The sequence below is a fragment of the Myotis nattereri genome (genome assembly GCF_964212035.1).
Source record: "Myotis nattereri genome assembly, chromosome: 6".
NCBI lineage: Eukaryota > Metazoa > Chordata > Mammalia > Chiroptera > Vespertilionidae > Myotis > Myotis nattereri.
This window is the reverse complement of record NC_138081.1, coordinates 18199025-18213917: the sequence shown is the minus strand read 5'-3', so window position 1 is coordinate 18213917 and position 14893 is coordinate 18199025. Positions and strand designations below refer to the sequence as shown.

Genomic DNA, 14893 nt, shown 5'->3' with positions numbered 1-14893 from the left:
GTCATGAAGCACAGGGCGTTAATAGTCCACAGCTCGACAAGGCCCAGCGGCATAAGCATAATTATATGTCACTTGCATATCATCTGGATTATTTATTTTTTTATTTGAAATCTCACCCAGAATGAGTGTGTGCCTATTATTAACTCATCTGATTAACAACTTACGAATCTTTTCTGATCTTATCCATTTGGCTCTCCAGATCTTTTCACCAGCCCCATTTTCTCCCTGGTCTCTAACCATTATGGATCAAATAAGAATATGACTCCTTGCTCAGGTGCTGATTTAAGACATTCAAATTAAATTTCACATGAAAGATGTCCACATTCAGGGGTTAAATCCTCTTTCGGTTCTATCTCCATTTGGTTTTTGATTCTGTATAAATCTGAATTTTGTGTTAGGAGAAGGCATACGTGAACACACAGTACACATGCATGCTGAATTCTCTGAGGTAATGCCATCTGCTCTGCCAAATAGGATCCCAAACCTCAGGGGCTTACCAGAAAAGAGGTTTATTTCCCACTCATGTAAAGCCCCATTGACAGTGTGATAGGGGAGGAGGCTGAAGGAACTAGGAGGGTGCTCCATGCAGTCACTCGGAGACCTGGGCTGAGAGAGGCTCTGCCGTCTTCAACACTTGGCTCCAGAGATCAGTGTGAAGAGACAGGAGGGTCCTGCAGGGAGCGCTGTGGGCAAGCCTGAGAGTGGCATTCTGTAATTCTGCTCCTACCCCATCGGTCAGAACTCAGTCACAGGGTCACTCTTGAGCTGGCAACCATAGCCCTGGCTGGGAAACCATGTTCCAGAGACAGATTTATACTATGGAAGGAGCACAACCTTCGGTGGGCTTTCAGCCATCTCCATACACATAAATACACCTGAGGCTGCATGGCTGTGCTTCTTAGTTCTTCTACGATAAGTCTCCAGGACTTTTAAAGCTGAGGAGGTAAGGAAAAGGGCAGTGGGGTCGGAGACTTCATGCTAAGCACGGAGGACTGAAGCTAGTGGAGCTGCGGCCAGAATAGACTCACTTAGAAATAACCCGTTCATGAGAAGTGAGGATTGTCTTGCCTTTCAGTCATGCAGTCTTTCATTCATTTATCAGTCATTATCTGAAACCACTGATTAAGTGCTGAGGCTACAATAAAACATTTAAACCATACAGCAGGTAAGTGCTCTAATGGGTTTATGTGCATCACGTATATGGAGGTCATATACATTATTCTAGCAGAGGAGGGAAGGAGGCTGGCCATGAGAAATTCCCAGCACAGAGGTCTCTGTGCCCATTGGATTTCTAACATTTTCTTACTACAGTACATCCTCACTTAACATCAATAGGTTTTTTGGAAACTGCAACATTAGGCAGAATGGCATATATCAGAACCAGTTTTACCACGGGCTAAGTGATATAAACAAGAGTTAAGTTGCAAGTGTTGAAGACGACAGAGCCTCTCTCAGTCCAGGTCTCCGAGTGACTGCATGGAACAGCATATTTCTGGTCACAAAGACATCACCTAACTTCTAAATAAAGACCCCAAGCACTTCTAATATTAAACATGAAATAAATGTGAGCTATACACATATTTTAAAAAGAGCAATAAAAACAAGTAAGGTAATTATTTTCCAACCAGCTTATTCCAGTTCAGGGTCACGGGGGCCAGAGCTCAGGGCACCAGGCGGGCACCCACCCCGGACAGGACCCCTTGTCCTTCCATCACAGGGCGCGTCACACCCACTCACACTCACTCAGACTGAGACCATGTAGATACTCAGGCCACCTCACAGGCACATTTTTGGAAAGGGGAAGGAAACAGGAGTACCAGAGAAAACCCAAGCAGGCAGGGAGATCATCTGAACTCCACACAGACGTTGGCCCAAGGCTGGGAATCAATTTTGTTTCATCATCAAAGTCATAATGAAACAACTTGAATGAAATGATGTTATTGAAGGACTTGCTGTATACTCCTTTGCACGTATGCAGGCCTAGTTCTAACTTTACACTCCACTCTCCAGGACAGGAACATGGTCATATTTCCTTAGTAGAAAGGTCTTTCTGACCACAGATTGTTTGCAGGATGGATTAAAGGGCAGTGAACTTAGAGGCAGGAAGAGTCAAGATGCTACTGTTCTTGCCTTCGCTGGTTCTTTCTTCCTATGGGACAAAATTTAAACTCCTACCCGTAACTCACAAGCCCTTGCCTGACAGTCTCTAGTTGCATTTTCCATGGTTTCAAACCCTAATCCCTAACTCTGCTTAACATCAATGGGTTTTTGGAAATTTCTGCAATATTGGTCTACTCATAGTATTTCATACTTCAACACATCATCCCAGGCTCCTGCCTACTCTTCCCATCTCCCTACTTGTCATCTCCCTACTCGTTCCCATCTACCTTTTAACATTCAGCAAAATGGTCCTTCCTTAGGGAAAGCTTCTCTAAGGCCACCTCAGAAGACAGAGCCAGAGAGACAGGGCCCTTTGACAACCTCATTGATTCTCTGGCCCGCCAGGAAGGAATCAGAGATGACAGGCTGTGCTGCAAGGTGACTGGGTGGAAGGTGGTGCCACAGTTGAAGCAGGGAGCATGGGAAGACTAGAGGGCCTGGTGGGACAATTAGAAGTTCAGTTCCCAAAATGGTACAGTTGCTTTCCTAGAAGTAATTTTTTTTTTTTTTTGCTCAATAAGTTTTAAATTTCAAATATAGAGTAAACTCATCAAATACTTCCATGTATTTACAACTCAAATGAATATCTAGACCTTTCTAAAGGAAAGTAAGAAATAGTTGCATAAAAGACCACTATTCATAGATTTGATGCTATTTCCCCCCAGGTTGTAGCATGAAAGCACAGGGTAGGGTGAAAGGAATCATTTGCACAGCCTTGACTAGTCAGAACTAGAACAGGTTTGCAATACTGTCCACCCCTAATTAATACCTATAAAGACTAGCACCCGTTACCACTGTAAGTCTTAAGCTCAGTTTTTCCTTTCCCTTTCCTTTTTGCCTTTTTCCGTAAGTGAAGATTCCTGATAATAGCTAAAGATCGAAGTGAACGAATGTGGACATGTACCTCACTGTCATGGATGTATAAAACTGATCACAATTGGTTTTTGACACCTACTCAGCTAAGCTACTTCACATAAAGTTACCTCTGTCAATCCAGGCTTGCCTTTAGAGTCTCCTCTCCTCCCACCCTTCCTGCCTCCATTTCTCCTTTTTCTGGTACCTCCAACCTGCCTTCCCGCCCATTTGCATTCTGACCATTGCTTTCACAGCCAGTTAATTGTTAAATCCTGAACATCGCATCTCATGGTGTTTCTCATATCCATCCCTTCCCTAATATTACTGGTGCATCTCCGTAATCCAACCCCTCAATGCCTTGAGATTACCAACATTTACAACCCCTCTCCACTCCAATTCAACCTAGTGTGCAGTTTTTTAAAGTAAACTTGATATATCCCATACCTTACTGAGTGAAATATACTCATATTAGTAATTGCCCTGGCACTCAAAAATTTTATCTACGTGGCCACAGCTCTCCCTTCCGATCTTATAACTCACCACTGCTTGGCTTAGCTTTGCATTCCAACTCAATGGGTTGTTCGCTGGTCCTTAAACAAGCCTCTTGCTCATAAGACCTTGATTCATCTTAGTTCTACCCCGTGTGCATATCAAATGCCTTCCTCTTTCTTTGAGGCTTTCTAGATTTTGCTGGTGGGTGGGATCTTTCATCTCCTTAAAGGACCCACCCTTGTCACTGGTACCATCTTCTCCCTGGAGATAAGATTTTGAAACTTTAACCATGCCATACCTCCCTCCTGTCCCTGACCACCCCTCCCCCCTTTCCCTACCCAGTGTGGTCACTGAGTTCTCTCATATTTCTACAATGTCTCTGGCATTGCTCATTGCCTAATTTGGTTCCTTCTTGCCACTGGCTTAGATAATTCTATCAGAAATGCAGCAAGTTGATTTCTACCCTCGTAAAGTTCCTTTGAGATGACAGGTCTCTTGGCTCCTGCCTTTGTTACTTTCCAATCCAGCCTTGACACCACAACTAAAATTCTGTCCGAAGTGCAGACGTGTTCATGTTCTCCCCTCTAGGACGTGCAAGTCTGCACAGCAGAGAAGTTAGGCGCTCACACTCTGGAGGCCAGCCAGTGGGATTTGACCTCCCTCCACCACTTCCCAGCTGGCCAACCTTGGGCACATGACTTCCTCATCTCTAGCCAGCCTGTTGTGAAGTGCACATAGCATATTGCTAATGAATTTTTAGAGTGACTTCACAAAGTGAGCCCCAAGTACATGATTGTGTGGCAGGATGTTAAATTGCAAGTTTCAGCTGAGACCAGGATAAAATAGCAAATGGGACCTTCCAATCAAAGTTAGGTATCAGGCCAATACACAGATTTTCAAAGCAGGTGGCCAGGAGTGAGTTAGCTAGTTCTAGCGCCTGCAGGACGATGAGTAGGTTGAAGTCAGTGGAGACGGGAAGACCATCTGTGAGGAGCTTTTCTTGACAGAAATCCATCCTGGACTCTGCTGTCACCTCAGGAGGGAGGTCTGGGATGGTGACAGCTCCCTCACCTCAGGTCTAATTGAGGGAGAGAGGAGAGCATCTCCATGGGACAAATTAGAAACCTGAATGTGTGTCCCCTGATGAATGACTTTCTACTTTATTGTCCCTTGTTATTTAACCTAGGGGTGTGTGTGTGTGTGTGTGTGTGTGTGTGTGTGTGTGTGTTAGCCAGGGCTCTTCTGGTTGTTAGAGACGGCAACACTATCTGAATCAGCTTGGGAGAGAAGGGAGCATTGGTTGGTTTGACACTAGACTATTTAACATAACCAAGGGGAGCAATGAATAAGTGGCCCATGGGTTGTCAGGGTGCCACGGGGCCTCAGGGGTGCCTGGAGATGAGGACACCAGTGCTTCCAGGACTTCCTTGTTTGACTTACTTCCTGTTGATGTCTGAATGTGGCTTTATGATGAAAAATCTTGGCCGGCAACAGTTCCAAGCTTCTGACACCAGAGGGAACGGGTGCTCTTGACCCAGATTGGGTTTGGAAAATCTTTACAAAAACTCTGGCTGGCTCGGCCGGGTCAGGGCTGCCCCCAGATGAGTCCAGCATGGGCGGAGGAGGAGCAGTTCCTAGAGCATTAGCTGCCCAGAAGACAGGTGTGCCTCGCTAACACCCTATCTGTGCTCATCCCTGTAATTTTTCAGTGTGTCAGCTTCTTAGGTATAGCACTGCCTGGTATAAAGTGCACCATCCAGTTCAGACGTAGAGGCTGGGAAGGGAAATGTCTTCCTAAAGGATGGATCAAGGCAGAGAGAAAACCCTGGAGATTGGGGAGGAGGGTGAAACAAAGAAGAAGTGATAACAGCTTCTTTGGGGTGTTGCTCAGGGATTGGCCATTAGCTATCTGTGGGGCCTCGCAGGTGCTAACTGGGCAGTGGTGGGATGAGGATGGTCCCTGAGTCTGACCAAGGGCACTGCAGCAGCCACCTAGCATGGCACTTGTGCAGATGGGGAGCTTGCATTGTGTGTCCCTCCTCCCCTTCCCGGGCCCTTCTCACTTCTTATGGGCCTTTCCTGCCTCCACCTCACTATCCCCATGGCCCATTGACCTGAGGCACCTTCATCTGCTCACCCTCCCTTCTCAGGGTCACGCTCCTTTACAGGGACCCATTTGATAGACTTACTTCTGGTCCATGTCCCCAGCAGCTGTATCTCAGAGAAAAAGATTCCACTCATTCAATGATTCATTCCCCCAGCACACACCCATGGAGCCCCCACTGTGCCGGTTACACGGTGACCAAGGTGGAGGGGCTTTGCCCTCCTGGAGCTTGCATTCCAATGGGAGAGACAGAAACTACACAAAGAAATATGTAACATTTGTTAGTGACAAATGCTTGGTAGGAAAATAAAACAGGGCGAGGAGATAGAGAGAAGAGTGGTGCTTAGATGGGCTGACTGGGCAGGCTTCCCTGGGCAGGGACGTTGGAGCAGAGGCTTGAGTGCTGTGGATGAGCGAACCCTGCCTAGATCGGCAAAATGCATTGCAGGCAAGGGAGCACCAAGTGCAAGAGCCTGGAGATGAGAATGGGTTTGGCATGTGATGACCAGACCTAAGTGAGGTATCAGAAAAGAAGAAAGGCAAAGGGCTCTTACGAAATGAACAGATGATCCACCTTGCTCATAACTAGATTAATGCAAACTGAAACTCACTGAGAAATATTGGTGGGTGTTTAGGACTTTGTTTTTTAATCCTTATCTGAGGATATGTTTATTGATTAGAGAGAGAGAGACATAAGAGAGAAACATTAATTAATTGCCTGACTGAGGATCACACCCACAACCTAGGTATGTGCCTTGACTGGGAATCGAACTGGCCACCCTTTGGTGTATGGTACAATGCTCCAATCACCTGAGCCACCTGTCCAGGGTTCTTTAGGATTTTTTGCTTGCTCAGGTCAGATACAGAATCTGAACTAACTGTAGAAAATATAGTTCACATGTAGAAAGATCCCTAAATGTGCCATACTAAAAAAATGCACATCAAAGCTCAACTGTGGTAACCACATCTCACCCACACCACATGGGCAAAAGTCCGACACATATGGCCACCCTTGCTGTGGGGAGCCCCTCTTTCTCAGAAATTGCTGGTGGGGAAGAGCATTTGGCTGGATCTAGCAAAATTACATAGACATTTGCTTTTTAACCCAGCAATTCCACTTAAAGAATCTGTCCCAAAAAGAAAATGGCAAAATATGAAAAGGCATGAGCAAAGTCTATCAATTGCTGTACTGTTTAATAGCAAAAACTGGAAACAGGCCCCCATCAATAAGGGCCTAAGTGCACAAGCTTAGTAAATCCATGTAGTGGAATATTATACAGTTGGGAAAAAGAATAGGCATATTTCTACATATTAGTATGGAGTCTCTCTATGATCATGTTTTTTAGCAATAAGAGCAAGGCAGAAAACTGACTAAAGGGTGCTATCATTTGTCTAAGAGAGGGAAGGGAAATAATATTCATATATATTTGTTAATATCTTTTTAAATGAGAGAATGGATAAACAATAAAGATAAAATAACAATAACTTGTGTGGGAAGTAAGAAAGGAGTGGAGTGTAGGATGCAGGAATAGGAGCAAGATTTCTGTGGAGATTGGTTTTGAGCCATGTCATATTTTTTATAATTATAAAACAAAATTAAATATAATGGGAAAGGCAGTCCTGTGAGTCAAAATATCTTACTTTTGAAAAAAGTAAATAAATTGAGAAACATTTTAGCAACAATTGAACCTTTAAAAGTAAATGTTTCTAAAAGTAAACATTTTAGAAACCAAAGAACCTAACTTGGCATCCAGTTGATGGAATTAGAGAAACTATTCCAAATGACTGTAAGACAAAAATTTGTACCCCCTTTATGGGCTACCCATAGGACAAAAAAACAACAACAAACCTGGGGAAAATATCTTAAATTGTTCCTGGTAGTATTAATAATGTGATTCTGAGGCTGCTGTGCATACGGTGTGGGATAAGGCAAGGAAGTAATTATGGTAAGGACCATGATATGCGATGTTTTAAAGCTTTAAAACAATAACCAACCCAGTGCAAAGAGCACCTCTCTCTCTCTAAGTCCTAGAGGCCTGGTGCACAAAATTCGTGCAGCGGGGGGTGTGGGGGGGGCCTAGCCTGTGCCCTCTTGCAATCTGGGGCCCCTTAGGGGATGTTGGGCCTAAACCGACAGACTTCCCTCTTGCAATCTGGGATGCTGCATGCACCAGTGACCATACTTTTCACACAGGTGAAAGGCATCTTGCTGTTGTATGGGCAGCTACATTTTTTACCCTGATTATAAAAAGTAGTACATAACATGATCCTTCTGAGGCAGTAGTGCCATTTTCCCCATCTTATGGGTGGAAAAACTGAAGCAGAGAGAAGTTAAGTAATTGGCTTTGTCACACAGTTATAAGTGTCAAAACCAGGGCTGACCACAACATGTGCAAGGCAGGGTCTATGCATGTCATCGCTGCATCATCCTGTTTTTTCAGTGTTAGAGTAGCCTTGCCAGGTTTTAATTTTTAAATCTAAGAGACTATTCCCAATATATAGGGTATGGTCCCTAGGCCTGGCCGGTAATCAGGGCTGATCTGTGGGGCAACCGGTGGGCAGGGCGATCGAAAGGCCTCTGCTGGCACCTGCCTTGGCTGGCAACCTAGTGCCGCCCTCTGGCTGGCCCTGCCCACCCCCACCCCATTGCCACCACCGCTGCCCATTGCCTCCTTTGGGAGGCGCAGATGCTCAATGTGGGAGGCAACTCCTGCTTTGAGTGTCTGTCTCCTGGTGGTCATTGAATGTTATAGTGACCGGTCATTCTGCCAGCCATTCCACTGTTCAGTCGATTTGCATATTAGGGTTTTATTATATAGGATATAGATTAGGATATTAAAACATGTTGAAATACTGACTGAATGGAACTAGGCTCTTTGGAGAAATGTCTGATTCCTTATCTGGGGCTAAAAATGGACATGAGTCTAGGACAGCTTGTTATGCCAGAAGGACGATGGGATTGTGTCAAAATATTAGCCAACCTATTAGACTCTCACCAGCCAATGATGGACAATATAAGCATCACTAGCAAAATCACAATTGGTTTAAAACCATCAAATATGTGTAATACACTCATAATGACACTTAAAAAATAAAAAAAGAAACCCTCAATCATCTTTGAAGGATAATAAAGGAACAAATCATTTTTTAACAAAAAACTGTTAATGAAGGAAAAGAATCAAGTATGTATTTGCCTGTCACATAAAATGCAGCTCAGGGCAACTACATCATAGAGAGAAGTCGTTCTTTTTAATAGAACTGTTCTATGAATAAATGCAGAAGGAATACCATCATTTTGAAAGAATGAATGCTTTATGAAAGAATGAACCCAAGTCTTGAGCATGAAAGGCTGCTCATACCACAAAGAGAGAGTGCTTTGATCGATCCTTTAGGAAGACATATTTCCTGCCCCATCCACCTAGGAAGGAATCTTGGTACACCTGAACCTTAGAAGCCTCTGGATCTAACTAGCAGGACCTACTGGCAATGGAGGAACCGGTGGAATCACCCTATCAAGTTCACCAAGAACGTCTAGACTGGGGGAAATGCTAAAGGTCAAATATCATGGCTTCATCATCAGCAAGAAACTACAAGGAAGGAAAAAGAAGGGATGAAGGAGGACCCTGTAGATTAAGAGATATGAGTGATACTGTAGTTTGAACCCCAATGCAAACAAACTGTTAAACAAAGCAAGGAAAGGATGGTAGAAGGGGTCCAGGGAGGGGATGGGGAGTAAAGAGGACATGGGTAGTATGGGTGGTGAAATATGGACGGGATATTTGATGATACTGAGGAATTATTCTTGCTTTTTGGGTTTTGTGATGATAGGTATTGTGATGTCAAAAGAAGAGCCCTTGTCTGTTAGAGATATATGCTGAAATATTTATAGACAAAATGTTATGTTAGACATCTGGTTCAAAATAACTTGACATGAGTGGGAGGGTGGGTGGGGACATGGATCAGGGCTTCTCAATCTTGAACTTGCATCAGATTCACCTGGTGGGCTTGTTCAATTATAGACACTGATCCCGAGTTTTTTATTTGGTCTTGGGTGTAGCTCAAAGAATTTGCCTTTCTGAGTCCTCAGGAGGTATTGATGCTGTTGGTCTGGGGACCACACTTTGAGACCTAATGGCAGAGAGGAAAGAAGAATAACCCCAAGTTATTCTTGCACCTGGGTAGTGGGTACATGAAAGCTCTCATTACTCTCATTATTCTCTCTACTTCTGAACATATTTGAAATTTTCTATAATAGGCATTAAAACAGATGCAAGTGAGCCAGAAGGACACATAGAAGAAGCAAAGCCTTCAACAACCCATCACTGTAATGGGAACATCTATGCTCATTGTAGAACAGACTTGGCTGCCGCCTCTGGGTTGAAAGGGAGCACATCTGCTCCTGCCCAGTTGGAGCTGAGAGCACCAACTCAGCTGTCAGTCCCCTTAGAGGACTGCTGGGCCCGAGGGGCAGGGAAGTGGTCTTTGTCGGAGGGAGGTAGTCTTTGCCTGAAGGGTCTGCATCATGTTGCATCCATTTCCTCAGTGTGATCAGTCATAGGAAGAGCAGTGGTTTGGATGAATCCTAAGAGTCCCTGGCCATTTCATCTGGGAAGGGTGTTCTTGAGCAGAGAGCTGTGCCAGCGGGTTCAGCCGTCAGAGGTGGGGTGGTCACTGAACTCAGACACCCACGTGTCCTCCTACAAGGACCTTCCTGAAATGCCTACATCAGGAAGCCTCTCTTTCTGTTGGAGGCCATCTACCCGCCTGTTAAGATTCATGTAGTTATTCAGTCATACATCAGATACTTATGAGCATACCTACTAAGTGTAAGGCACTTTCCAGCCCCTGTGAATACAGCAGGGAACAGGATAGGCAAAAATCTCTGCTTATGTGGAGATTAAATTCTAGTTGGGGGAAACAAGCAATAAACAAGTAAAGAACTATATGAACAGAGTAATTTCAAATAGTGAAATGTGCTATGAATGAAATTCAAATGAAGATGCTTGGATAGTGATTGATTTTGAGTATGTGTGTGCAGGCATGCGTGCATGCGTGCGTACACATATTTTAGGTGACCAGGGCAGGCTTTCTCCAAGGAGATGATATCTGAGGTGAAAGCTGGGTGAGAAGAAGGAGCCAGCCACCATGCAGAAATCTGGGTGTTTTCAGACAAAGTCAAAAGCAAGTGCAAAGGTCCTGAGATGAGCTTAGCATTTTTTGGAAATGCCAAGATCAGTGGCTCTGGGACATGGAGAGGAAAGGGCAAAGTTGGTTATGAGGTGAGATGGGAGAGGAGGCAGGAGCCAGGGTATATAGGGCCTTGTAGCCATCAGCCAGAAGGCTTATATACATGCCCTAGACGCCTCCGGGGCTGCCAGTCATCCCCCAGCTATGAGAAGTCCATTTTATCTAGAGAAACAGGACACTTTTTAAAATAGTGAAGCCCCCTAGGGGCTCTGGTCTATAGGAAAAATGAGTGTTTTGTATAGTCAATTGAATTATATATCTAATTTGTTGAACCAACCTATTTAAAAAAACCAATGATTTCATTTCAAAATCACTATATGCTCTCGATGCCTTATAATTCTACCTTAAAAACACTCAAGTTACAATTTGGTTCCCTGTTTAAACACATATTCCTCTGTGATGGGTAATGCTATGAGTTATCAGTCATTTCATGCTAATATAAATGGTTTGAGAGATGTGTCCTTGAAGATATATTTTTAAAAGGAAAGGTGTAAAGTTGGTGGGTTCTTGGGTATAGAAAGGCATTTCAGGGCAGAAACCAATCAGAAAGGAGAAACTGAGCTGCATCAGTAAAAGGACTGATTTTACAATTTTGAGCTTTGCTCTGCTTCTTGGATAGACGAATGTCCTCCTGCCAAGACATGATGGCAAGGCTCTTTTTCTTGAAATAACACACGTGTCTTTTAATAGCTCTTTCCTAAATGGAAAGTGTGAAATAATCCACAGAGCCCAGCGATTACAGCGCACTGCTCCTGCTGCCTGATGCACCCTGGCCAGCCCTGGACACGCACCCTGGACCTCACCTCTGCGGACCAGCGTTTTCATGACAATGAAACGCGGTGTCCTGGAGGCAGCTCGAACAGCTGGTGGGAACAGGCCATAGGCTTCGCTCTGCAACTTTGCGTTCGAGGGACTTCCTATAGGTTGCTTGACATCAGCCACGATGAGAGCATTACACCATGGAAATCAGCAAACGCCACACAGGGGGCTTTTTTCAGACAGCCGACTGTTAAACACCAGCACGCCGCTGCCGTGAAACCTTAAAAAGAATACTTTAGCGTATGCCGTGGCATATGAAAAAATAGCTGTTTCTTTGTTTTGCCTCTTGAATAGTTGCTGATGGTGTTCAAAATGGTATTCACCTTTATAATTTAGCTATACTTATATGTATATAGACACCATTTACTTTCTCAAAAACTTTGCAGGCATTCCATGGTTGGCCAGATAGACACTGAGGGCCCCTCAAGGCTTTGAATCATCTGGCTCTTGCAGTCTTGGCTACCCCTGACTCCAGTCAAATTTAATCATCAATGTGCCCCCCACCCCCAAGTACCCTATTCTTTCTTCTGGACATATCTAGTCTGGAGGGCTCTCCTCACCCCTTCTCTGTCTCACAGAGGCTTACTCATATTTCAGGATCAGAGCAGAGGTCATGTTCTCCTTGACACTCCTCTGCCCCAGCTCCCTTCCTTATCCGTTGCTCTCTCTCCAGTGCTCCCACCTAATGCTGCCTGTGCCTCTCCGTCACCGCTGCCTCGAGGTACAGATCTTAGTCTCCATGTCTCATCGCCTCCACGGGAATGCAAGCCCCTGGAGGATCCTGACTTTTGCTTATTCATCATTTTCTCTTTTTAGCATCTGGTGCAGAGCTTTGCACATAATTACTACTCTGTTAGGGTTAGTTGAGTTATCTGCATATATGACTTTGTATTCTCCACAGTTCCCTGGACAACATAGTAACTGACACCCTCCACACACACACATACACACACACAGACACACACACAATTTCATCAGTCTAAATATTCGTACTGTGGACTGATTTCATTTAGCGTGGGTAATGCCTTATTCAAGGGAACACTAGGCTCAAATGGAGTCCAGTGGGGACCAACGACAAAACTTCTACCTTCTGTGTGAAATGTCACCTTTCTCATCTGCATGCCGAGTTGGACCACTTTGTTCAATCATGTGATAGAAAGGCGCCCATCTGTTTCAAATCACTGCGCTCCGGTGGCCGCTGCAGATGCAACTGTATCCTGGTGGGGACAGATCCTGCTGGAACGTCAGCGAGTTCTACTCTTACTTCTCTACCTAATAACTAAATGAAAACGAATCTGATATTTTCCCTTTGCTCACTCCTACTGGGTAAGAAGGCTATTTCTGTTCTGTTGTTTCATTCATTAAGCAGTTTCTGCCTTCTCCTGCCAGGCACTCTGCTAAAGGCTCAAGATAGAAAGGCGAATTATCCACAGCCCTGCCCTTCAGGGACTCTCAATCAGAAAAAGAGAAAAGGCAATCGGATGCGTTCAAAGTCTCTGGCGAAACAGAGCCCCGAAGCGCTGACAATGACCCACATCAGTGCGTTGGCCCATTAGATTCTGCCATCTGTCCCCGCAGGAGGCGTTTGCCTAACTCCTCCACGGGCCGCTTTTGTTTTGAATGACCTTGGAGACAGCCTGAAATCCCGAGCTCAGGAGGGTGCTTTTAGAGTTACTGGTCCGCACTTATGTGCTTCAAATAGAATTTCACAAACCTCCAATTATCTCCTCTTACCAGGCTGCCTAAATGACTGACGACTTAGCTCTCTAGTCCCTCCAAGAATGGATTTCTATTCAGCCGGTGCCCGCGATGCATTAGGATGCCCAGAACATGTGTGGCTGCTCCGAGCAGCCCAGGGCAATTAACAGAAGGCACGAAATCTGCAAAACGCCTCAACTTCCTGCTCGTCTCTGAGGCAGAAAATTGTCACACCTTCATCTCAGGAGGCTCATCTGCAGAATTATCCCCCACAACACACCCCCTCCCACAAACAGAGCCTCTGGTGTCAGCTTCTCCTCCCTGCTTTTTGCAAACATAAGCACTCAGCTGAAACAACAGCTATGACTCAGTTCCTAGCCAGCGCTGCCTGAATTGATTTAGTCTGAGTTCAGATTTAGCACCTAATCATGTTCAATTTGCTCCACTGCACTGCCTAGAGATAAAAGGCATGGGGGAAAAAATAGCTTCAGCTTGTGTCAGTCTTTGTGGTGATGTCATTGCCATGAGAAAGCCGGCCCTTCCTTACTCGGCTGAGCTGCCTCAGAGGCGGCGGGCTGTGTGCGTGCAGCCAGTGGGCTCCAGGTGCCGAGCTCCGCCGTGTCCAGGGCAAGGCAGCGCCGGGCGGGCCACGGCAGCATCCACCGGGAGGCTCTGCCCATCACCCTGTCACACAGGACACCGAGGCTGCCTAAGTCTTTTGAAAATCAGGAGGGGGAATGCCAGCCCCTAGCATGGACTGTGATGTTTCCACTCTGGTCGCCTGTCTGGTGGATGTGGAGGTCTTTACCCATCAGGAGGTGAAGGTATGCACCTGCAATCTTATTTTGCATGATTGCTGCTCCTGAAGCTGCTGGGCAGAGCCTCTTTGGCTTAAGAAAACATGACTTTGTTTAATAGTTCGCAGCTTACGGTGTGTGCTAGAAATGCCTGTGGTGAGTGCCGGGCTGTATGAATTAGAATAAGTTAGAAGGGGGACCAGCACATTCATTTTGACTGTGATAAGATTGACCATTGTCTGTTGTTGTTTTTCTGGCCTTTTCTATTCGGCGATTTCACAGTAGACATGTTTTTGTAGTTTCATATCTCTGTCAATAAGGAGAATTGTCAGTGCTTCGTGTTCAGAGGGGTTTTGACTCAGTGATTAAAGGAAGACAGTGCACATGATAAACCTCCCCCCCAGGACACCCTGCTAGCGGGACAGTAACGACTTCATGGCCTGTCACTTACCGATGCCACGGTGTGGTCTGCAAATTGAACAAAAGCTGTTCTAAGAAGGGCAGTTTCAGCCTCCAGCTCCCTGGAAATCGAAGTTGGAGAGCAGCTGCCTAAATTTTTATTTTTTATTTTTATCAAGCAAAGGAGTCAAGTCATTTCCCTGAGCAGTGGTGCAAAAGAAAGTTTAGGCATAAATAAATGTTGCTACTTAGAATTCCATGGCACTGTTCCCCACTGATTGTCTACAGGAATTGCTTAATTGTCATGGGTGATTGTCCCCTG

The 14893-nt window shown here is 45.1% G+C and overlaps 1 protein-coding gene across 3 annotated transcripts in view; it reads left to right on the top strand.

The window, feature by feature from the left end:
* The window catches only part of RCAN2 (regulator of calcineurin 2), a 249491-nt gene that overhangs the window by 136300 nt on the left and 98298 nt on the right, over nt 1-14893 (top strand). Inside the window, exon 1 of one of the 3 annotated variants that reach the window (XM_081094261.1) lies at nt 13766-14199. The exons of the other annotated variants lie outside the window; for them this stretch is intronic. Coding sequence (XP_080950387.1) covers nt 14113-14199 — 87 coding nt within the window. The 5' untranslated portion in view covers nt 13766-14112. Of the gene's footprint in view, nt 1-13765; nt 14200-14893 lie in introns of those variants that run through there. 3 annotated transcript variants of the gene reach the window in all.